This window comes from Nelusetta ayraudi, unplaced genomic scaffold, assembly GCF_046127955.1.
Source record: "Nelusetta ayraudi isolate G7.1 ecotype Tasmania unplaced genomic scaffold, CSIRO-AGI_Nayr_v1 ptg000011l, whole genome shotgun sequence".
Taxonomy (NCBI): domain Eukaryota; kingdom Metazoa; phylum Chordata; class Actinopteri; order Tetraodontiformes; family Monacanthidae; genus Nelusetta; species Nelusetta ayraudi.
In genome coordinates, this window is record NW_027466061.1 from 14197829 (window position 1) to 14223081 (window position 25253).

General features: G+C 46.2%; 2 protein-coding genes across 15 annotated transcripts in view; both read right to left on the reverse strand.

Annotated features, from left to right (window-relative positions):
* Positions 1-468: 468 nt before the first annotated feature.
* Positions 469-2059, reverse strand: LOC142885130 (ras-related protein Rap-2b-like). Its single transcript, XM_076021282.1, has one exon. The coding sequence runs from the start codon at positions 1046-1048 to the stop codon at positions 500-502; it is 549 nt and encodes a 182-aa protein (XP_075877397.1). The 5' UTR covers positions 1049-2059; the 3' UTR covers positions 469-499.
* A 729-nt stretch (positions 2060-2788) lies between these two features.
* Positions 2789-25253, reverse strand: part of LOC142885126 (muscleblind-like protein 1) — a 36119-nt gene continuing 13654 nt past the window's right edge. Inside the window, exons 3-12 of one of the 14 annotated variants that reach the window (XM_076021263.1) lie at positions 14718-14888; positions 14412-14630; positions 12594-12833; positions 11267-11320; positions 9843-9996; positions 8963-8998; positions 8191-8282; positions 7346-7372; positions 6577-6648; positions 2789-6385 (exon numbers count right to left, since the gene is read on the reverse strand). In XM_076021263.1, the coding sequence (XP_075877378.1) occupies positions 6592-6648; positions 7346-7372; positions 8191-8282; positions 8963-8998; positions 9843-9996; positions 11267-11320; positions 12594-12833; positions 14412-14630; positions 14718-14888 (1050 nt within the window). In that variant the 3' untranslated portion in view covers positions 2789-6385; positions 6577-6591. Of the gene's footprint in view, positions 6386-6576; positions 6649-7345; positions 7391-8190; positions 8283-8962; positions 8999-9842; positions 9997-11266; positions 11321-12593; positions 12834-14411; positions 14631-14717; positions 14889-25253 lie in introns of all 14 variants that reach the window. The other 13 variants (XM_076021262.1, XM_076021267.1, XM_076021264.1 and 10 more) reach the window with 13 other exon arrangements.

Below are 25253 nucleotides of genomic sequence, written 5' to 3' on the forward strand. Positions count from 1 at the left end.
CAGAGCGGCATGGGATTTGGCTTCTTTTTTCCCCCCCCAAAGAATAAAAACAAACCCCATACAGATGGATCAAACCGAGAATATGCTTGAGAAGAGCTTAACAAGTTCAAAACCAAAGAACAAAAGCGATAGGAGCAGAAAAACGGTTGTCTCTTAGGTTTCACGATAAAAACATTCCCACTGAGGCACATTTCCAGATAAGAAAGCTATAATATTATTAATAATTATAATAATAATAATTACAAAACGAAATATCCCAAAAAACATTCAAGTACTTTGTCATGTAAACACTTTGACATACTAATATAATACAGAATTGATTGTTGTCATGGTTGATTTTTTTCTTTTCTTCTTTTCCTCTTGGTGTGCAACAATAAGACAACAGTGTGAGCAGAGAGAAGAATCTGATGGGACACCAAAATCCCAAAAATGAGCCCCGGATGCGCAGTCTCTCCCCCCCCCCATACCCCCCGCATCTTCTTGTCTGGATTCTCGTCGATTAGAGCAGGACACAGGAGCAACACTGATTCCCGCCGCTGGGGACGGTGGAGTAGTTCATCTGTCGCACTATTTCTGCAAACAGTTCGTCGACGGATCCTTTATTTTTGGCCGAAGTTTCCATGAAGGGGCAGCTCCAGTCCTGCGCCAGCGCCTTGCCCTCCCCGGAAGACACCTCCCGCTCCCCCTCCAAGTCCACCTTGTTGCCCACCAGGATCATGGGGACCCTCTCGTACCTCTTGACCCGGATGATCTGGTCGCGCATGGGCTTGATGTCCTGGAAGCTCTGTTGGTTGACCAGGCTGTAGACCAGGATGAAGCCCTGGCCGTTCTTGATGTACAGGTCCCGCATGGAGGCGAACTGCTCGGTGCCCGCCGTGTCCAGGATCTCCAGCACCGACGGCGACGAGTCCACCTCGATCTCCTTCCGGTAGAAGTCCTCGATGGTCGGGTCGTACTTCTCGATGAAGGAGCCCGTCACGAACTGGACCGTCAGCGCTGATTTGCCGACTCCGCCCGAGCCCAGAACCACCACTTTGTACTCCCTCATGGCTTCAGGAAGGTGGAGGGTGGCGGCGGCGGTGTTGCTGGTGGTGGTTCGCCCCCAAAAAAAAGAAAAAAGGGCAGACGTCTCCTTTTTCTGCCCCGGAATGAAGCTACTTTCTGTTAGACACACGCCCGCTGAGCGGCCCCGGTATTTTCAGAGCGAGCAGGCCGGGGAAGCTGCCCTCTCGCTCGGCCGCTGTGGGGGTTGGAGATCCGGCTCGGTGGGCGGCCCTCGTCGTTGGGCATCAGCGGGGTGAACCGACGCGCATTCCGATGGCGCTGCGCAGTACTGCTGCTGCTGCTGCTGCTGTTGCTGTGGCGGCGGTAGCGGTGCTGTTGATGCGACGGCGCGGCCAAGCGTGATCGTCGCTCGGCTCCTGCGCGGCGTTTCCTGCCCACATCCTCGGCGCGTCGGGCACGACGAGGCTCAGTTCCGCTTTCTTAAAGGAGCCGCAGCAGGCCCGGCGCTCGGTCACGTGGCCTGCGCAGAAAGCTCGGTGTGCGTCTGCGTGACCCCTCGCCCTCAGACGCCCAGTGTCATTGCATTGGGGTAATAATAAAAGCTAGGAGTGACCAGAGTTTGACCTCGACGCAGCGGAGTTATACTCAGTGCCATTCTGAGCATTATGGTTTTATTTCTAACACAATCATCCCTCATCAAATATCAGAGGTGGAAAATAACTTAAATACTTTGTTACTGTAATGAAGTAGATTTAGTATTTTTTTTTCTGACGACTTTTTACTCCCTTCATTTGTTCACAAATATCTGTACTTTCTACTTCTTACATTGGGAAAACAAATATGGTTGTTACTTTTGTGTTTGAAATATATGACTTCTGTTAAAAGTAATTCACTTATCATTCATGATCATTTTTGTTTCTTGAAGTGGAGTCGTGAACTATGGAGCCATGTTGTTGTGTAGTTCAATATAAAAGTGGATCATATTTTAGAGGATTATTTTAGAGTACCTTGGTCATGGGGTCACTGTTCAGTACACTTTCAGTACACAGAGAAAAATAAACATGCAGAAAATAACAATGAATATCTTTTTTGTTATCAAAAGCGTAAACAATAACAATGACAGCTTACTGGTCATAAGTATTACTGATGACACTATGGTTGCACTGCAGTTGAAAAACAAAAAAACAAAACAAAACAAACTATAGTACTGGGAGTATCAAAGCTGTTAAAAATGATCCAGTGGCTCATGGTAGACCTCTGGTCAGTTGAGTCACAACTTTTTCATTTTTGCAAAATTATCTACAAAGGTATTGTTTCAGTCATGTAATGGGAAAAAAAAACTTTTTACTAAGGTACATTTCTGAACGTGCACTTTCTTACTTTTACTTGAGGAAAGGAGTTGAATCAGTACTTTTAATTTTGACAGATTTTTATTTTTGCAGTATCCATACTTTTACTTGACTGTGAAGGTTCTCAAGTCAAGTTAGGGCAACTGGACTTGTTCTTGCTTCGCCTCTCATCAGAAAGGCTGAATATATAAATATATGATAAATATTACTTATCATTATTTATTTACTTAAGTCATAAATATTGTATTTCCATAGATGTAAATATACGTAGGCAGATAGCCATTATGATGTATATTCTTTCCAATTACACATCTACAAAACCAAAACATCACTTCCTCCATGAGGGTTCCAGCATCTTTAAAACAATAGAAGTCTCAGCATCGGCTGTAAATATCTCGAGTCGAGCACGTAGGGACGCAGTGACCACACAACTGTTGCATGAGCAAATCAAATATTGTTTTATTCAGATTTTTTTTTCATCCATACAGCAAGAGTCAATTATGGCGACGATAAAATGTGCATAAACAAATCTGAAGACAGAATAGTACATTATTGTGTGGCAACTGTTAGCAAATACGCAATAGGTGGTTGCACTTACAAGTAAATAGCAGTCGAAAGCGTACGTGTGCCCTCAGCAGGGAAGCGGAAACCTTGGTGCGAGTCCCTGAGGAGAGACTCAACGTGTGGTTTTTGGGAGAAGACGGCGCTTTGGTTGTGCAGCTACGATACAGTAGCCTTGGGTCAGTGAAGCAGGCTGACCGCTGACTTGTACATTCATTTCAATAACTAATTCACTGAAAGATGCATTTGGTTTTTGGAGCCTTCTCCCGCTGAGAGCACGGATACGGTGGCAGAAACTACATCCTGTGAGTCAGTGTCGACTGTCCAGTCATTATTATTATATGGCTATGAGAGAGTATCTGGGGTGGATGAGTGCTAATATCTCTTAAATAACAACATACTTTTGGAAAGTATTTTAACACACCAAAGTAAAAAAACAAAACAAAAAAAACCTTCTTTTTAAAGTGATATTTCTCCCCACTGATAATGTTATCTATTGGATAAGTGACTTGAAGTGAGAAAAAATAAGTGTTACTGCGCACTCAGTTGTCTGGATGTGTTACCTCTCGTTACCTAACTACATGGTTTTCTTTTCTTTACATGTTTGTACTTTTACATGCAGTCAAATCAAACTATAATAGAATGCATACTGGGAGGTCATGTCTCCAACTGTACTATGGGAGCTAAGGTACTGCGTGAGCGAGTCAAACAAAATGGTATATGGACAATACTGGATATGTCATCCTACAGGAGGAGGTGGAGTTAGCATGATGTGAGGATATTTACTCCCCTGCAACATTCTCTGGCAATACGAGCCACTGACAAAATAAGACAAAAAGCGCATAGCCTTTCTCTGAATGCGTTGGCCAAGAAACTAGTGCCCTTCTTTGCAAGCAACTTTTTTTTTTTCTTTTAGCTGGTCTTCTAATTTTAAGAATTTAAATTAATCTAGCAAAATTCCTTATAATTATAGATCTTTTTTTATTCAAAATAATATCTCAATATGATACACATTTTTTTCTCTGTTCATTTGACTATATACAGAAGTGCAAAAAGTCAACCTTCGTCCCTTAGGTTAGAACTCTACGCCTGCAGCATTTCAGACCTCTCCGCTCCAGGAAGTCTGGACTTTATTAATCGGACTCTCCGCCGCCACACATCCAAACACCCGTCGATCTCACTGCTCGTTTTGGCCTGACATTCAGGGCAAACTTAAGTCATATTTTAAAAAAGAAAACAAAAACAAAAACAAAACAAACATATCTTTCTGAAATGGATACAGTAGAAAATAATTTTTTACTCTTAGACATGGATCTATATCTCAACACAATATATTTTCACACGTGATCTTGACATGTTATACAGGTTAAATTTAAGTTGGTTTGAACATTAGGGGTTACTTTTCTCTCTACTCAGATCAGAGACGCCGCACAGGCAGCGCATCCATTCATCTCAGTACTTATCAAAACCAAAGAGTATCTCACTGAGCAAAAGTGATCTGATAACGTAACACCAACTGAAAAAAGGACATCCAGCTATATGAATAAAGTGAATATTTAAAACTGACTCAACACATTATCATTTATATGGTTTGAAAAAGTTATGAATGTCTTACTACCTCAAAAATCTACAACGGCTATATCATTGTTGTCAAGTAATATATAGTAAGGCAAAAAAAGGAAAGAAAAATCTACAACTACATACCTCAAATAGATTCAAATCCTTAAGTAGTACACAAGTTCAATGAAATTTAAGAGTAATTGTTACTTTTACATTAGCAACAAAGAACAAAAAGGATCATAAGCGACGCATGACACTACTATAAAAACGTCATTGGTGTTCTTAACCTGCTTGGTGATTGAAAGTACATTTGACTGGGCTCACACCCATGACTTAATCTAAGGCTTTGTTAGGTACATTACAATCAGTAAAGACACACGGCACACTTTTATGAGAACAGAACATGGGAGGTTACGAGATGGGCTGATAACAAACATGTGTCTTCCTTAATTCTTTGAGCGTCGGGAGAGACGAGCCTCTCGGGATGCAGATGGGAGGAAATCAAGACTGTGCTTTGGTTTCTGTTGACGAGTCTACAAATGAATGGAGGCCTTGTGGGCGCGTAACGTTTAAAAACAGGTCGACGAGACGTACAATCATTCAAGTGCACATGTGGTTTAAAATGACCTAATAGACCGGCGCACCGGTCTGTGGTTGTTGTTATCAAATTTTCCCATCAAGTCGCGGCTCTGCTTTGTGGCGACACGCTTTCAAGAGTTGCTGCTCTATGGAAGAGGCGGAACCTCGGTAACACCGTGTCGCGGCAGCCGCACCCTTCCTTTCACCAGGCTGTAGAGTACATGGACTCGCACAGATACAAATCCCGACACAACATAAAAAACACACAGAAAAACGAGGTATGACACCTTAAAAAAAACATTTTTTTTTTGATTTTAGAGGAAAAGATTAAATCACCAAAATTAACAAACTATGGCAAATCCCCCCACTTTTAAAACTAAGAATTAATCAGAGAAAGAAAAAAAGAAAACTGTTAAAAAAAAAACCCCACTCACAATGGAGATTGAATGAACACAAAACAATACAAAAAAAAAGAGCCATACAAAACTTTTACCTTCGGTAAACATATAACACTGCTGAGATAACACTCTGGTTTTAGCTGTATGGCCTTGATGTCGCACGACAAGGTGAGAAAAAGCTAGCCTGGCTGTGCTTTCAAGGTACACAGGTATGTTGGTTTACCCAGAACATTCATATGTCCAAGACCCTCATTTTGAACATCTAGTTTCACTAGACGCCGTAGAAACACAATACTGTACATGCCTAATTCATTTTTGGCAAATAAAATTCTTGTTAAAATTCTTGTGCCAGTTTTTATTTCTTCTAGATTTTGATTCAAATTCAAGGTGCATGTTTACGTTTCACTTGTAAACTATGAAATATGGCTATCGATTTAAAAAAAATAAAGAAAGAGGAAAAGAAAAATGAAATTGTATGAGTATGTGAGGTTTAAAAGAATCAGATAAGGAAGGAGGATGTTGGTCTCCTAACGTACCAGCACTGGATGTCGCTGTATGCGCTTCTAACCTCCTGCGCGTGCAGTAACGATTCAATAAGTTGAGTGCTATGAAAACACGGAGGTGTAATGCGGACGTTCCCCGACGGAGGGGACTGGGGAGACACACTGACCCCGGCACCAGGATCTTTCCTTTCCGTCTGGACTGGGCGTTAAATTTCGACAGCAATAAGTCTTGTTGATATGTGGGAAGATGGCACAGATCGTGTGTTGCACCCTCGATGTTTGACTCCGGTGATGAGACTGTCGTGATGGTGGTGGACGGGCTGAGAGATGGCACACCCTTCTTGCCCCCGTCGCTCGACATTCTGTAGGTTATGTACATAAAGGCTGAACTCTTTTGGCTCGGACGGTGCCAGAACACATTCATTTTGATCTGCAAGACACCACAGAGTTCAGTGTGACTTTCAAGAAGTTCTTTTGTTTCAAAAACAAAAGAACGCACAGGAGGAAATATTTTGTTCTGCGTGTAAACGTGGTCAGGTGAATCCAACGTCAGAACGAATCTGATTTGAAACAAAGTTAACAAACTGTGTGGTGAGGAATGCGGATTTAATAGGAACTCACTGTTCTTGAGAGGAACTACATTTGAGTCAAGTACTTGTGACTACTCAGATGATCCGCAGATATTATTGGAATCTGTGGTGGGGAAGATAAAAAATAAAAAAAAATAAAAAAAAACAGACAGAGAATAAGTGAGGCGTCACAAACCAGAAGCACGGGAAAGAGACACAGATCAACACAACGTTATTGGCTCTCACTGCAAGATGTGTTTATTGCTGGGAAAGGGATGTAGATGACGAGATAGTTGGGGGGCAATTAGGCTTCGGTTGTGGCAGGGTTTCATTCAGACAGGCCATGTCAGTAACACACACCGGACGCCTTTGGGCAAAGACAGGGATTAGAGGGGAGCAAGAGGGAAGGGGAGCTATCAGTGAGGCGGCTCCCCCATGCAAATCTAAGTCCTCCATGTTGTTGACCTGCACACATCTACCCAAGGTAAAAATAATACAAAAAAAATAAGCCTTTCACTCTGGTGAATGGAAGTGTGCGATGCATAGCTGCCAAGGGGGGGAAAAAAAGCCTTCGGCAGCAGAACTGAAATCAAACTGTTGCAAATCTTCGTGCACGCCGGCTCTGAAAATGGCCTCTCTGACACTGAGAAGATTTGCTCCGACGTGCTGAAGCGGCAGCGAAATAATAGGTTCAACCAAAAAAATAATAAAAAGGCAAAAGCACCAGAGGGCACAAATAGCAACTGTTATCGCGGCTGCAGGCTGAGCGGGCTGCTCTGTAAAATGTGTATGAAAAAAAAAAGAAACTACCTCATACATACCAATTGCATGTATTCGTTGGTAGTCAACTTTGATAAGGAAGAGTCCTCAAAGTGGGAAAGGACAAAAAAAATCCAGGTTACGGTGAGGAAAAACATGGTATGCAATACAGAGTTCCAATCAGGGCGCGTTCAAGAAAAAAATGTAACAGTTGACTACGGCGACTGCCTAAATGGAAATTCACAGTGTGTGTGCACGTGTGTTGTTTAACTTGGTTAAATGACATGTTGGACTGTAGTGAAGGCCAACAAGAAGGAGTCCCGCCTTCCAGCCCCGCCCTCCCCTTGTTAAATCAAGCATCCCAGGATCATCCAAGTGCACGTAGATAGACAGAGAGAGAGGGACAGAGAGAGAGAGACAGAGAGAGAGAGGGAGGGTGAGGGAGAGGCAGAGAGAGAGATGGAGAGAGAGAGAGGGAAAGAGAGATAGAGGCAGAGAGAGAGAGATAGAGAGAGACAGAGAGAGAGAGGGAGGGAGAGAGAGGGAGAGAGAGAGACAGAGAGAGAGAGAGAGAGACAGAGAGAGAGAGAGAGGAAGAGAGAGACACAGAGAGAGAGAGAGACAGACAAAGAGAGAGAGGGAGAGAGACAGAGAGAGAGTGAGAGAGAGAGGGAGAGAGAGAGACATAGAGAGGGAGAGAGAGAGACATAGAGAGAGAGGGAGGGAGACAGAGAGAGAGAGGGAGGGAGAGAGAGAGACAGAGAGAGAGAGAGGGAGAGAGAGGGAGAGAGAGAGAGAGAGACAGAGAGAGAGAGTGAGAGAGAGTGAGAGAGAGAGACAGTGAGAGAGAGTGAGAGAGAGACAGAGAGAGTGAGAGAGAGGAGACTGAGGCGGTGGAGGTGCAAACCTGATTGGTGGAGGCAGTTGCGAAGGGAACGCTTGTGGCAGATGTGGTGGCTGCAGACACAGTGGCTGGAGAACCACCGTGCATCATGGGAACTTTTTTGGAGGGAAAATCACGTAAGCAAAAATTACAAAGAGGAGCACTGTAGCCACATACACACCAGGCAAATGAGGCGGGGGTCAAGGGGGGGGGGGAGCGGGTGGTGGTGGTGGAGGTGGAGAGAGGGAGGAGGTGGAGTCACGGAGGCATTCCAACCCCACCCGCTTCCCTTTGTCTCACTTCAGAAATCCAAATATCAACGCTTCATTTGATGGAGGAGACAAAGGGAGTGGACGGACTTGAACCCTGCACCCCACCCCCACCCCCACCCCCCGGCCCTCGCTTTTCTTTGGATGTTTCAGTCGGGCTTGGACGGTGTCAGGTTAGAACCAGCCAGAAGCCGAGTTTCACACGAGCATGAGAATCAGAGCCATCAGGCGAAACACACAGAGGGAGTCGGCAGAGTCGTGAACAAGGTCGCTAACACACACTGATCAGCACCGGTTCGTAAAATGAACAGAATTTAAATGCTACAATTCTTCTCCCCGCCTCCTCGTATGTGGAATATTGCTACGAATGAGTCTCCTCACACACTTCTCTTTTCTTCATACTCTGCTATGCTAAAAGAAAATGCAAATGTGTGCGCCGGACGCTCTGCAGTGGCTGTAATTAGCGATGTGTGAGTCACAGACATGAGCTTTCAGACAACGGGAGGAAAAGGAAAGCTGGAACCTACCAACACTGGCTGCAGGTGTCATGCACAATATTGAGCCTGCCCATCATGCAGTGCGACAGGAAGTGGATTGGAAAGGGAGGAGAAATCAAAAACAGCCCGTCAGAAGGTTTCGTTAGAGTGGTGGTGGTTGTGGGGGAGAGATAAGGTGGAGGGAGGGGTGGGGGGTGGGGGAGGAGGGGGGGGGGGGGGAGAAAAGGTTAATATCTCTTGGACATCAGTCATCAGTGACAGAAAAAAAAAGGCGAGGAAGTGAACTACGTAGTCATCGGCAGATCTGTCACTACGATGGAAGCGTGAAGGTAAAATTTTTTTGAGAGCTCGGCTTCGGTGTTAAAGCTGTGATTGTGGTTGCTGCGAACGCTGGAGTAGACAGCAGCAGAGGAGGACAGCGATACCCGACCCATCCGGCCCGGCACGTCTCAACTCATCTCAGCCCCAAGCAAAAAGCCCACGACAGTACGCGGCTCACACTGGAGCCATCTCACCTTCACTGGGCATCAAGGCAGAAAATAAGTTTGCTTCTTCTGCTTTGATTGATTCAATGATTTTTTTTTTTTTAAAGATTATTATTCAGGCAATTAGTAAATAAGAAAACACCGCAGCCCATGCAGCGCCATACAAAGCACAGTGCGCACAGCTCTCTCTCTTTTTGCCCTATTGAATGTATTTTGAGGCTGAACCGATGCCACGGCTGCCCTTGACTGACTCACTGTTTGCTTCGCATTGTTTAAGGTTTAGTCTAAGTCTGACGCCGGAGGAGGTAAAACAGTCCACGGCCAAACCTGTCCTGCCGTCTACCACTTTGCCCAACCACAGCCAAGCAGGAAGCCGGGTTAGACCGATCCGGGCATCCTCTGGCCAGTCGCTGGCGGAGCCATACCTGATGGGAGGAAAGCAGCCTGCTGCTGAAACTGCATGCTGGCCAGGGCCTGTTGGTACTGGAGCATGCCGGTGTTAAACATGGCAGAGGCCCCATTGGCCTTCTCCAGGGCTGCCCGCTTGGGCATGGGGGCCATGACGCTGGGGGCGATGCCCTGCCCAGCCAGCCAGAGAAAAATAAAGGAAAGAGAAGAAGAGGAAGAAGAGGAGGACAGACAAAGGAAGAGAAAGACAGAGGATGTTTTGGGAAAGAGGCAAAAAAGAAAACAAAAAAAAGAAAACAAAGGTACATAGGTTAGAGAACATCATATTAATGAACAGCATCAAAACATCCTTGTGTGTAACAACATCAATCTCATCATATCATCAGTAGCAAGCAAGCAGCATTCTGACACAAGTACTACACAAGCAGGAGCATGGTGCTTACAGGAGCTAACGGCTAATAAGCATTCATACTGTACTGTTATTCTACGCTACAATGGGATTATTATCAACTGGGCAGTCTGACTGAGAGCAACAGAAGCAAGCATTAACTTTAAAAAAAAAACAACAAAAAAACAAAAAAGAAACACAAGGAAAACAAAACGAGAAGGCTGCTAACAGGAGGTGGAACAGGTAGGAAGCACAGAGAAAGGGAGGCTGCACTGCTAGCTCCATGATAAACTGTGTAAGCCATGTTTAAGAGATAGTTCACTCTCGGGCACCGAGTCAGACGTGGCCTCGGGCCAAGCGAGCGACGCGGGTCACATGAGACGGGTGCGTGTCTGCTGCTTGTCGACATGAAACGCCGTCTTTGACTTTGGCGTTGGCGCGAGGCCACGGCAGGCGGCGCGGCGGCGGAGTGAGCCATCATTTGAACAGTAATCGTCTGTTATGGTGGGATCACTCCTGTATGGTTATTAAATTAAATTGAACAAAAATAACAATAACAAAGCTCGTTCTCTTAGCCCCACCCTTATCCATCTGTCATGCGGCTGGCACACAGACATGCACACGTTTGGACTGGAGCTGCTCCACAGACACTGAACACTGACTGAAGCCGTGCCGACGTTACAGAAGCTCCTACGTCCCTGACTGTCTCTGCTGTGTTAGATCAGCTTCGGGGGGGTGAGAAGGTCGCGGCTCCCTTTGGTTCTGGGAGTGAGTCGGCGTCTGATTGCTACGTGACAGCGACTTCATGATATTTTTATTTTTCGTTTTTTCTTTCTTTTTGGGTGCGGCCGCAGGTAACGCGATCGTTTCACCCCCCCGGTCGAAAATGACAGATCAACAGGAGGAAAAGAAAGGTAAAAATAAAAACAAAAACAAGGACAGACGTTGCACTGAGACGACGACAACACAAAATAGCAAGGTATCTTCTGGTTAAAAAAACACAGCGTTACAACAAAGCCACATGCCAAGCTAAAAGGTGAAAGGTCATAGTACCAGGTCAAAGGTTGCGTCGAGGGGTCGCTTCAGTGATTTGACAGCCGACTGAGTCTTAATTAGCAGGCAGCGAGCACATGATGGCAATGGGCCAATGGGGGGTTCAAGCGCATTAACATAAACCAGCAAGCAGAGGTGCATCATGGGGGCAGCAGTGCAGTTTGGGTATAGGTGAGAAAAAACAAAAACAAATAAAAAAACAAATCATTGGAATGCAATATACAAGGGGATAACAGGACTAAGGCATGCACAGTGTGGACACTAGCGCTACTGCTGAACACGTTAAGTGATCGTCAATAGTCGATGATCAGCTACCCGTCTACATTAGTGATAGCCACACAGAGCCGTGAGGGTATTATCACTCAGTCGCTACTTTACAAAGAGAGGGGGTCTCTCTCATCGAGCAGGGCGTGGAAAGACAATTTGCGTTTGCTTTTTCGTGTGTCACTGTGCACATCATAGTCAGTGTCACATTACAATGATTCACCCCCATAGCCCACCGCTAACGTCGAGGAAGAGCAGACAGAAAGAAAATATATATATATATATATATATATATATATATACATATACATATTTGTAAAAAGACACAAAAAATATATATAAACACACCATAAAATTATTCACAGGTGCTGTTACTGGGAGACAGGACTGAGGGCACGATAAGGCACAGCGAGTCCTCTTTTTGAAATGTCAAAAAAAAAAAAAACCCCCGTCAAGTGAAGAGAGAAGTAAAAGCACAGGAAGTTATGAAACAGTGGTGTCACAATTTAAAACTGTCCCCTTTTAGATAGCGATGCACACACACCCACACCCACACACACTCACTCACACACACACACACACACCCACCCACCCACCACACACACACACACACACACACACACACACACACACACACACACACACACACACACACACACAGAGCATATGTAGGTGGGGGGGGGGCACTGACTCTGCTTGTGGTCTGGGGTGAGATTTAAAAAAAGGAACAAGACAACCATTGACTTAAAAAACAAACAAACAAAAAACCCCATCCTATTAGGAACCACGGACAAATGAAAGGTTCTGAATAATGAAGCGCTGTCTGTTCCTTCTTTACTGAGGCCACAGCAGAGCAAATGTTACCCAAACCTTTTTAAAAAGAAAAGAATTGAACCCAGCAAAAGCAGAACTGAAAACATCTGCATAAATAAAAGCAGGAGAGTGAGATTCTGAGCCACAGAACATGATGCATTTCCTACAGGTAGCTTCCTGGTATGTGTGCGTGTGTGCGTGCATGTGTGTGTGGGATGGAGCGCGAGCACGCTCTCGTCGGTCTGCTCACCATGGCCGCGGCGGCTGTGGCCTGATTCACCTGGTGCTGGGCGGCCTTGATCTTGGCCTGCAGGTGGGCCGGCGGGTGGAAGTACTTGCACTTTTCCCGGGAGCAGCGGCCCTTGATGTAGTCCATGCACACGGTGACCGTGTTGTCGTTGGAGTCGATCATGGCGCTGTCGCCGGCGTGGGCGAAGCGGCAGTCATTTTCTCCCCGGGAGCAGTTTCCCCTCTGATATTCCCGACACACCTGCAAGCAAGCAAAACCCCATCAAACATTTAGCACCGCGCCAGGAATTTGTACAGCAGTTTTGTTGTTGCGTTGTGCGGTGGCGCTTCAGATTAAGCCAGACAGTGACGTCCATTTGACTAAGAACTGATTGGACATGAGTTCAGCCAAACAATGTGCGGGAAGCCATCAGTTTTGTCTTTTAAGGCATTTTAAAGCTCCTTTTCAAGTCTTTGTTAAACACGTTGTCGTCTTTGGTTTCACAAAATACAGAATAAGTAATGCTTTTTATCTTTTGTGGCAAACTTCCTGTTTCACTGACAACTCTGAGCCATGTACTTCCTGGTTCCATTTTGAAGAAGCTACATTACACTAACTGTCAGGCCTTTCTTTTTCACCTCAGACCCCAGTGGAACAGCACTACGGGAATAAATTATCCAAAAATGAACAAACAAAAAACGAAACAACATGATCTGCTCATTCTCATATTGTAGAGCAGATTGAGCTCTTTGTCAAGAACATCGTGGAAAACTGCTCACATTTAGCTTCTTGCCAAACTGATGCTTCCAATTCTTTTAAAGGCAGCAATAAGAAAAAAAAAAAAAAGCAGACGGTAAGGCAGTCTATTACGGTGGGACAAAAACCAAACTGAGACCTTAGCATCAATATTAGTGCCTTGTGATGTCACAAAGGGCTGGCTTCCAAAACTGCATTTTTTTAATTTATTTTTTTATAGAAAAAAACCCTCTTAAAATTGGAGCAAGCAAAAGAAGTCAAAGAGGATATTTTCCCATAAAACAGAGCACGCCTACAGGCTACAGACACGTATAACGGTTAGAAAACCGGTTTTAAGACAAGGAAAGTAGAAATAAAGCCACTTCCTAGTTCAATGTTTTTAAGATCGGAAAAAAACTTGCACTAAAGCATCATTTTGCACAAGTCAATAAGAGCTGTTTCTTTTTGTCTCTATATGTGAAATGGACAACAGGGGGCAGCCTCCTCTTTCAATTGCGCCACACTTCAGGCCTGGATCTGCTTTCTTCCTTGCTTTGGACCTGAGAGGCTGTGAGCTGCTGATAAGTGTGGGCCTCGTAATAACATTAAAGCTATCAGCTGCGTCGGTTCTCTTCTTATCTTTCCTCGTGCTTCCCCAGGAAAGACTGCAGATGAAAGAAATACCCAACTGAACACTCAATGCCACGATGAACAGATTTTGCTGCTCGACGGCATTGCCACTCTTCCCTCTGCCTGCATGAATATTTAATAGATTCTGACTCATCTATAATTCTTGACCAATAAATTTTGGTGGAATCCACGGAAGAACAAAAAAGGCTGAAATCACACAGTGAATCAAAGCGCAAGTTTAAAGTGTAAACTGTTAACAGCTCTCAACGGAAACACTCGCAGATGAATATGCATGATGAGGTGAAGCAGCCACAATGTGTAAACCTTCAATGTTCTTGTGCTACTGTTAACCATCTGTTAACGACTCTTGTTTACAGGCTCATTATCGTCCCGGGGCAGCGCAGCTTCCTGCCGAGCGGGACGACGGTCAACGCGAGGTAAAGTTTACTAGAACGCAACGAGCGCCGCTGTTACCTCCAGTCTGTCTGTTCTCAGCAGCTTCTGGGCAGCAGCGGCAGCCGCGTTGGGGACTTGGCTGACAGCGGGACTGGAGGCCATGAGGACGGGCGTGCTGGGCAGGATCTCTGGCGGCATCAGGCCTGGCGACACCGGGCTCAGGTAGGGATTGAAGGCGGCGGCGGCGGCTGCAGCGCTGGCGTTGGTGGCCAGGCCTGGCCCCACCGAGAACATGTGCTGGAAGAGGAGAAGCAGCGGAATTGATGTGACTGCGTTGTGCGACGGAATGCCGGACAATTGTCATGAATGCGTGCGTGTTCTCACCATTGGCGGGAGTTGCGTGCCAGGAATCATGGCGTTGGCGAGCTGCATCTGCTGAGCCAGCATGACCATGTTCTTCTGCTGGATCAGGTTGTTCCTGCCATTGATCTCCAGCTGGGTCTTTAGGTGGGGAGGAGGGTGCAGGTACTTGCAGTTCTCTCTGGAGCAGCGGCCCTAAAAGAGGCACGAGCAAGACCCAACATCAGAACGAGAGGAAGCTCCCAGACCTTGGGTTGCCGCAGTACGTGGCAGGAACATTCATGGTGCTCAGATGCTGATTCGCTGCCTGTTGCTTCGGCTAACTTTGTGATATAAAATACGCAATTAACAATCACATGAGCCTCTAGTGAGAAACAATGCACGATCCGATTGGAGAAGCACGGAAATCAGCAAAACAAAGACACATCTACAGGTCTTCCACCCATATGGACTGGTGAAAAAAGCTGTTCTGTGGTTTGTGATGAGGCTTTGTGACTTTGTGACTAGTGATTTTGTCAACACTGAGTTAACTGAGACCAAGACACTAGCAAGACCAGGGGAATCAAGACCAAGACACTAGCAAGACCAGGGGTATCAAGACCAAGACACTAACTAGCAAGACCAGGGGTATCAAGACCAAGACACTAACTAGCAAGACCAGGGGAATCAAGACCAAGACACTAGCAAGACCAGGGGAATCAAGACCAAGACACTAACTAGCAAGACCAGGGGAATCAAGACCAAGACACTAGCAAGACCAGGGGAATCAAGACCAAGACACTAACTAGCAAGACCAGGGGAATCAAGACCAAGACACTAGCAAGACCAGGGGAATCAAGACCAAGACACTAACTAGCAAGACCAGGGGAATCAAGACCAAGACACTAGCAAGACCAGGGGAATCAAGACCAAGACACTAACTAGCAAGACCAGGGGAATCAAGACCAAGACACTAACTAGCAAGACCAGGGGAATCAAGACCAAGACACTAACTAGCAAGACCAGGGGTATCAAGACCAAGACAGACCATTTCGAGACTTCAGACACCACCACTTGTACAACATTGTAAAACAAAAATGTTTATATATGTTTATATGTGTGTGTGAGAGGTCACTGAGACAGACAGAAAAAAGTGCAGTGGGAATTTTTTTTTAATTTTTTTATTTTTTTAAATAGTTGCATCTTGCAATTGAAGAAGGACACAGAGAAACGATGCTGCACCAGGCTGCGAGGCTGCTTGGTTTTTGAAATCGGTCCTGAGTACTTCAACACCAGTATTAGCTATATTGTATTTTTTCAATCCAAGGAGACCCGTCAGTCTTATAAACCCGGCTGCACCATTTTCCACTCCCAGACACAGCAGAGGGGTTGTTGTTGACACAGCAGACAAGCTGCGCAATCGCTCGGGGACACGTCTACCGTCCACCCCGTCTACACATGCATCCAGTGGAATCAGGATTACGCTGGATGTACGTGTGTTTTTGGAAACCGTACTGGAGCAATCGGAGAACACACACACCTTCCGGCACCTCTATTCGCCGCATAGCGAACATCTCACTCCAATTATCTTGCTTTCCCGCTGGTGAGAAACCAAAAAACGTAGACTAAAGACTACGACTAAGACTAAAATAACATTGTGGGTGATAGACAACGGATGAATGGATTGATTGACCCAGCCTGTTTTAAAACACGTCTCAATGTCACTCAAGCTCACATTCACATCAGGGTTAAGGCCCAAGGCTACCGCTAATTGCTACCATCTTGCTATTCCTGTCGGTCCCAGCTGGGATACATGTCCGTGTTTGTATGTGTGCCTGCGCCCCAGGAAGTTGTGAAGTGCAGCTTAGCTTGGCTAAACAACCAGCTAATGCTATAAATACTGGTCGCTCACATAATCCACATATATTGTATCATCAATCATCCTGGGGTCCCACTTTGCGAGTCTCTGTGTCATTATCTAAGACTCCCTCTATGCTGTGGAGGAAGCCTCGCACACACCCACCCACACACACAGACACACGCGCACGCACACACACTAGGGGTCATATTCATATAACAGGTGGCAGATACGCGTCACAGACACACAGGGCCACAGTTTAGAAGAGTCGTGTATTTACTTTCAGCTCTGTTGCTCAGCTGAGCCGACCGTGGCAGCCTGCGTCTTAGCCCCGTTGACAGAGTTGCCAACCCCGCCGGGACTCGTCTTAATACCCGGTTATGACTTCACCCCCTCCTTTTCTCGTCGCCTTCCTTTCACCGACACTGGAGCACCAGACAGGTGCAAAGATGTGTCGTAAAAGAGAGGGTTCAGGGGGCGGAGGAAGAATCATATTCATCCTGGGATGTTGTTTTGCTACTTTAGGTTCCCATTATAGCCTGATTTTGTCACACGACAGAAAGTGAATTGATGTCACCGCGGGCTGGGACTGTGTTATCTCTCACAAAGGTGATAAACAAGTGCAAGGTGCGGAAATCATTGCAATAAAAATATTATGTTTTTTTTTGGAACACACATATAGGCATGACGCAAAGGAGAAATGTGCAATTCCAGCCAAAATCAATGAGGATTGAGTCATACTTTGTTTTGTCACATCTGATTGATGCTTTGCAGGCTGATATGAAGAGTTCAGGTGTGTGCATATTGTGCAAGTGTATTTGTGTACGTGTGTGTGATAAGAGAGGCTTACAGCACTCTCATAGCACTCATCCAGAGAGTGACAATGGCATGCAGTGGGCCCGGTGAGAGTGCGGACAGCGGCTGTGTGTGTGTGTGTGTGTGTGTGTGTGTGTGTGTGTGTGTGTGTGTGTGTGTGTGTGAGAGAGAGTGCAGGTGGCGATGTGTTTCATCATGTTACGTTCACCCCGAGCGACCCCGCAACTCCGCGTCTGCAGGTGGTTGTGGAGGCTGTGGCGCTAGCTTTAGCACATTTAGCCCCTTTCTGCAAAATCGTGCCAAGAGAAAGATAAAAATAAAATAAAGAGCATCAGCTGACACCAGCGGCCATTTTATACCAGAGATTTGCTCTGCGTGGGCGAAATAAAAAGCGGGGTCAGCGTGGCTCGGTGGCTGGAGCCGGGCTGCGTCAGGGAAATCTAAGAGCCTGCAGATGAAGTGATTAGTGTGGGCCATCGCATGCAGGAAGGAGGGAGGGAGGGAGGACGAGGGAGGAGGAGGAGGAGGGAGGGAAATGGAGATGCAGACATAGCGAGGAGGAAGGTGGGGGCGGGCCTCCTCCACCAGCCCTCAGTGTGACATCATCAGCCTCCAGTGGAAAGCTGGAGACACAGAGAACCAGACCGAGCTGCCATGACAAAAATGACAAAAATAGGAGGAGGGAAAAAAACAGCAGGGATTTCCTGAGATCTTCCCAGTGAGCAGAACCAGGAAATCAAGAATTACGCGTACAACAAACTGCAAAACTATTTGGACAGACAATCGGCTCACACTCGGCCTGAACGGAAAGCTCCGTCTCACAGTTGGAGACCGAGCTCCTCTTCACTGTTTCTCTTTGCTGCCGATCTACTTTTGTCTCCACTGATAGATTCTAAATGGAATTTGCCAACATCATTTAAACGGAACAATGCAAATGAAAAAAAAAACAACCCAAATGTGCTGTCAGGATCAGGAGAATGTGGTCGCTCATCGGATTGTGCTGATCATGACATCACACCAGGAGCCGAACACAGCAATCATTTCCATGATTCACAGCGGGAACGCTGAACTCCACTTGAGCTGATTATCATGTTTTGTATCAGATGAACAAGCAAGCCTGTGTGTATCTATGCAGATCACATTATTCTATTCAAGAGGCAACCCTGAAAGATTTAAAGGGCCAGCGTGTAAATTCAACAGCATCTAATGGTAAGAAAGACAACTGCAAACAATGTCTGGAGTCCCACTGGATCTCACGTTTTGCTGCCAGCTGCTTTTAGGGAAAATTCATGAAACCCTGAGCTGATCCAGTTCTGATTCCAGTGGATCTGCTCTTTGTGTAAATATAAATACCAATTAGTAGCCAATGAAAAAAACAACACCTATTCTTTTTTTAGTGATTTAATCTTATTGAAACCATTCCATTCCAAACCAGTATGTTCCTTTCAAAATATCCCACTGGGCCTGTATTAATCACTTTCAAAAGTTTAAGAGGCGATCCCCTCCTTCATAATCACATTAAACACATTCAACAGCCACTTTTGGCCCACTTACATCATATTTTAATGGTTATTCTAACTAAATATATAAAAACAGAATCCAAATTATTTGCAGTTCAGATGAATACCAGTACTTCATGCTCGCAACTTCAAAATGGTGTTGCCCACTGCACAGCTGGCAGCACAAGCTTCAGCTTCCCCTCGGCCTTCTTGGAAGAAGTTCAATCCTGACTGTGTTTTTTATTTTTGTGTGAGTTATTATTATTATTATTACCGAAGGTCTCCGCTTCTCTCCAGCGGGATCAGTTTTGCCACTTTCCACGCTAAGCGGGAACCGACAATCCCACTGGCTACCGGCAGTCTGACGGTCTGATTGATGACGGGCTGTAATAACACGTCCCACCCTGATCCCTGCGCGTCTCCCAGCCGCGGACACACACCCTGCTTTTGTGACTGTGTGGGATTTAAACAAACAATGAAGTAAAGCGCCGACAATCCTGGGTGGGGCTGCATCAACAACCATTTAAGGAGAGGAGATGAGTAAGTGCCAATGTGTGCACGTGGGTGATAGAGAGAAAAAGTGAGAGGAGAAGAACAATAAGAAGAAGAAGAAGAAGATTTTTTTATTTTTACAACCACATTTTATTTACAAAAACAAATAGCAAATTATGAAGAAGAATAAGAGAAAAAAAAAGAAGAAGAAACAAAGCGCATGGTTTCTTTGGCTGCAGATTCTGCAAGTTCGTGCAGTCCTGGTTAAGCTCCTCACAGGCAGGTAAATCTCACCACATTTCGCAACGCACTGGAAGCGGCGCGGCAGACGTTGAGGCATGCACACGACTGTGGGCCAAAGATGTGCCAGTTTGTTCAGGTCTTTTCGAGCTCGCTCTTCATTTCACGCCAAATTTCATGGCAGCTGGACTGCAATTCAGCGAGCCAGGCGAGGCGCTGATGCATAAAGTTACGCACCTGCTCAAGAACTCAGAGCAGCCCAGGAAATGTACATTGTACAGCCTGCAAACTCTTAGTTTATCGAACTTTTTTGTCAGACTGACATATCTTAAGCAATTCAGTGTGAGTGCGGATTGTCGCAAGAAATGTTTTTTTCAGAGAATGTCGACATTACACATGATATTATTATACAAAATTAAAGTGATGATTTCTGTATCACAGTTAGTGCGTGCAAGAATGGTCCATTTTATTACGTGCGGTCAAACACGACAACTATTGCAAGTTCTTTTTATAAGGCCTAGCGTGAGAGATTTAGCAGCTTTGGCAACTAACTCAAAGTTAGTTGCAACTATCACAGAGGGGATGTCTACATGCAGTGCAACCATAAAACAAGACAGTAGCATCATCTACCTCCATGGGGCCACTGCCGTAGCGGCACTCACGACGGCATCCCATATTGTTTTCCAATGCGGGAACATTGACTTTGTCATCGTCTACTGTGTGCCGCTCCGCTGACTGTTGCGCGACGCAGCCCAGCGGTGCTGCTGGACTCTGCTGCGATGTCCGCTGCTCTCTGGCCTGCGTTCCAGTGACTTCTGTCTAAACACGTTCAGAGATGAAAGGCCTTTCTTCTCGCGCACACTGTGAATGAGGCTTTGTTTGGCCGGACAGCAGCGGAGACTCAAAGGCCCGGGGCCCTGCGGTTGGTCTCTTTGTCTACTGTGGACCTAAATGCGGCTCAGAATATAACACATAACGAGTTGGCCGAGGTGTGTGTGTGTCTGCGTGTTTATGCAGAGATTAACTTTCACGACATGGAAGCAGGAATGTCCTGACTGATGTGGCTTTAAAATGTCACTAAGAGAAGGAAGGCAGAGAGGGATGAAATATTGCGAGGAAGACAGACAGAGGGCACGAACACGCCAACTCTCACTTCACAGTGCAGCAGCTCGGCGGTCAGGGAGCAGAGGGCAGATACGGCCAAGGCAGGGAGTGTTCATCTATGATAACAGTTGCGACGCTCCCTTGGCGGAGCGTCACCACCCTCAACCAACCAAACACGCACCAAGAGAATGGCAATGCTAGCAGGGGCTGGGTAATGCTATCAGTGGCGACAGTGATGGAAGGGGGAGGGCGGGTCTTGAACTTTTAAGCTGAAACATAAAGAAACCCCCCAAAAAACAGGGCTGTGCACAGTAGCACCAAGTGACGGACAAGTGCACAAACACACACATGCTCGCGCAGTAATGAGCGTTGAGAGGGCGTCAGTTCTGGGAGATGCCTCAGGTCAGATGTCACATACACAGGAGCTCTGGATCCAAACTTAGACCTCAGTGTTTTTTCACCCCTCTTGAACTCGGCCTTCCTCTCATGTGACGTTATTTACGGCCGCCCTCTTTCGCTCAAGTTTGTCTGCAACGCTGCGCTGCTTGGCCTCTCCAAACAAGGTTAACACTCTTTCCTTCTCCACGACCAGGACGACCGGTGTCAGTGCGGCACCGCCATCGATTCTGAAAAGGCTCTGGAATTGAATCATCTGTTGGGCCTCTGGGTGTGAGAGGGAGGCAAAGACGAAAGGTCTCGCGGTGCAGAAATCACAAGGTCCAGGCGGCAGAGAGGCGTGGAGAATGAACCTGTTGTGTGTGAGAGCACTGAGCTGGGCTTCTCTCTCTCTCTCTGGTGGGGAGGGGCTGGGAGGGGGGCCTGGGGGGCAATCAGCACCTAAGTATATCTCAATGAGCCGTCCCTGAATGTGGCAGCCACATCATGAGGTGCCATGCGATCTGCTTGCATTTCAGCCCGAGGACTGACATCGACAGCAGCTGCACTTTTAGGATTTCAGACGGAAAGAGGGAAAAATCATGACTGTTGCTTCTTTTTTTGTTAGGTGAGTAAGAACAATGTGCCCATCCTGCACTTCTCTGCTGATGACTGGAAGCTCAGAGAGGCCTCAGTTTAAAGCAAATTCAACCTGCACCGGCTCCCCACACACACACACACACACACACACAGACTGTGATTCAGTGACATTTCCCCAATTCTCTTCAATTAACAGCCAAGTAGCCACCACCGGACTGCAGGCTGCAAATCTGGTTTCCGACCAACAGATTAAAGTGGGGCGTGTATTGCCGCTAATCTGCTATCACAGTGTGTAATCCTATCCGCAGCCCTAATCCCACTGTCAACCGGCCTAATCCTGTTTCTGCGTGCAGTTATCTCCTTGCGATGTGGCGCAGGCTCAAGCAGGATTATTTCACCCCTTTTTCCCCTCTCTTTTATTGCAGCTGAAGGGAGGATTTCTGCCTCAAACGCATTTTCAAGACAGCTCCATCAGTGGGATGGAGGACGGCAACACGCTGTCCCTGTACAATGTGGTGATAATGTGGTAAATCAAGCAAATTTCACTACGAAGACAAATCAGTCATATTAGTGCATCACATGAATGACTCTCCATGCTTGCTTTACATATGGAATTGTAAAATTATAGAAAGTATATTGAAATCTAATTCAACTGCAAAACAAATCATCCAAAATTCCAGCTGCAAATCAATCCTTTAACTAGACATACAGCAGTTTGTGGGAAACTGGTGGCAAAGAAATATGTATAAATATGTACTGTGTACCTGCTGACAATATAAATATCAGTGAATGCAGAGAGTGCAGGGCAGGATGTGCAGCAGTGTAAACAGACTACAGCTGCTTGTGCCTGTCACACAAAATGAATCAGAGTAATTGGACCTCAGGTGGCTCAGGCGGCTGCAGCCATAGAGGAAGAAGACAGACAAGGACACGTGATGATTCTTGGACGAGGATAAACAGACGCGATGACACGCTCGCTCGTTCGCTGAAATCAGAAAACAAGTCAAAGCAGCAGAGTGACTTGGTTTCGAACGTAGGAAGGTTCTGAGGCTCAAACGATGGATGTCGTCATTGTGTTTTTCTCCCTCGTAGGCTCAGGCTCCTCGTTGGCTCGTTGGATCTCTGCGCCGGCAGAGACACTCGACTTTGCCGTGGCAATGAAGATGGTAAACACGACGAGCGAGAGGGAGGGGCGGCTCTCTGAACAGGTGTTGAGAGAGCCGAGCAGAAGTGAGCAGCTCTGCCCTGGAGCTCCTCTGACGGTCTAATAGGAGGATAATGGTTGAGTCTGCAGGCTGTCTGGAAAAGATCAACAGTGAAGGAAACTATTTCACCCTCTTCTTCCTTCTTCTTTCACCCTCCTGAAAGCCTGACTTTCACTTTTACGTTTCTTTCCTACTTTTTTGTCCTCCAGTTACAATTTCTTCATCAAGAGTTTGATTAGTTCCAACACTGAGACTGGCTTCTTTGAACTGCAATGACTGTGTTTGCTAACCTCTTAAGTATATTGCACCGTCAAACAGCTCTGTTCAAGGTCAAGGTTTATAGCCTTTGTTTTCTTTGCCAGTCTGTAAATCAAAAACCGCTTTTTCTGCCAGTAACACACTGTCATTTTTACTATACACTGATAATAAATAAAAATATCTCCAGCCAAAAACCGAGTATGATTACCAGTCAGACGTTGGTACCTTGGTGTACGTGCGCGCTCAGAAAGCTGCAGACTTTATTCATGAACATCTGGATCCAGTAAAACCGTGCGCATAAATCTACTCGTGCGAGCCACGCGGCATCGCATGTGATTTCAAAAGGCAAGAAGAAAATGTTTCTGTCTTTTGAGCATCTGCCGCTTCAGCGACCCTGCGGCTGCGCGATGTATGTCAGTGTGTTAAAGAGCGGAGGCCATGACGAGGGGAGAGAGGTCATCATTGTATCGGTGGTCTCATGAAGGGGCCTCAGTGTCGCCGAGGGACGGAGACGACTGACACTGAGAAGAAAAGCCAGGCTGTTGCCGCCGCTCCCCCGTCACATAAGACGAGGTACGGCAGCGCCGACGAGGCAGAAGATGTATTCTTCAGCGCTTGCTGCCAGGTTAGAGACGCAGATGACTGGTACAAAACGGCAGGGCGAATTCTGCCTAATGTTGGGCCTTTTAAAATGAAAGTGAGTGTAAGTGATAAAGTCCTGCATGCAGCTCATCCAGTGAATCTGCACTTCCTGTAGAGCAGCATTTCTCAACTGATTGATTGGGTTGCAGCTTCATGGGCAGTTTGCCTTTTTTTTTAATATAAGAAAAGGATTTTAAAATGTAGATATTTGTAGAGAAAATGTTGGGCATTTATTTAGCATGACACATAATTCAGTTCACTGCACTGTGGGCCACAGTGTTGTGAGAAGGGATCGTTTTCGCGATAGGCCATTGGAGCGAGTAATGTGAGGATCACATGAGTTCACAAGACTCAACCTGCATACAAAGAGGTCCAAGTGTCTGAGAAGACCGAATGCCGGTCAGATGCTTTTATTCTCTGTTTATTTGTTGCCACGCTTCAGTCTTCTCATGACAAGACTGAATCCCAAACACACACACACACACACAACACACACACACACACACACACACACACACACACACACACACACCTGAAAAACTGAAAAATCACAATCTGTTAAATTTGGGGCCCAGACATTGGCTGGATTTTTTGGTTCTAGTTCAATAAATCATGAAAAAAAAGAAACCCACACACACCGCTGACTAGCAACGCAGCTAATGTTTACCCCACATGTCTGTCTGGCCAAGTACCTTTCACTGTGTTTGTATGTGCGTGTGCATGTGTTGGTGTTTAACCTTGCCGCTCAGCTCGACCGCTGAGCACAAACACAGCGTCAAAACACGGTGGGGAAAATTAGAGGGAAGACAGACGGAGGCTGAGCGAGTGCGATAGAGCGGCGGAGATAAATAAGAGGTATTTAGCCGCCCTCTGCTCTGCAGGAATGTCATCTTGGCCCAGAACGGCGCAGCAACACAAAGAGGCCCGTTGCAACAGCAGCGTACGCGCACACATTGTACGGGCACACACTCTGGCGCGCTCGCTGGCTCTTAGTCTCTCTTCTCAGAAGTCAGACGTGATGACAGTGGGTGTGTCGGCCTGGCAGGTAGACAATGGGCGAAGTCTAGGCTAAATATGTGAGCGTATGATCTGTTCTGCACGGCAGACAACCAAGCACTCCTTTTTATACGACACGGAGGATAAACAACCACCGGCTGCCGTTCTAAGGGGTTCACAGCAGGTCACAGGCGGATGCAGGAGTGGGGGGGGGGGGAGTGGAGGGGGGTGGTTACCACGGTGAGACATTAATGGTTCTGCCCAGGAATGGACAGGCCCAGAGCGAACGCAGCAGCAGACAAGAGTAAGCAGGAAATCTAGTCGGAGTAGCTGAACAACAAAAAAAAAGGAAAAATGAGCAATGTGGACCAGAACAGAGTTTAATAAAGATAAAAGCAGGATGGCATGGCAACTAAAATAGGCTCGGCTCTGTTCAGCCGCACGCGTCTTTGCTGTGATGTTGCATAATTGTTTTCTTATATGAGCAACAGAGTTC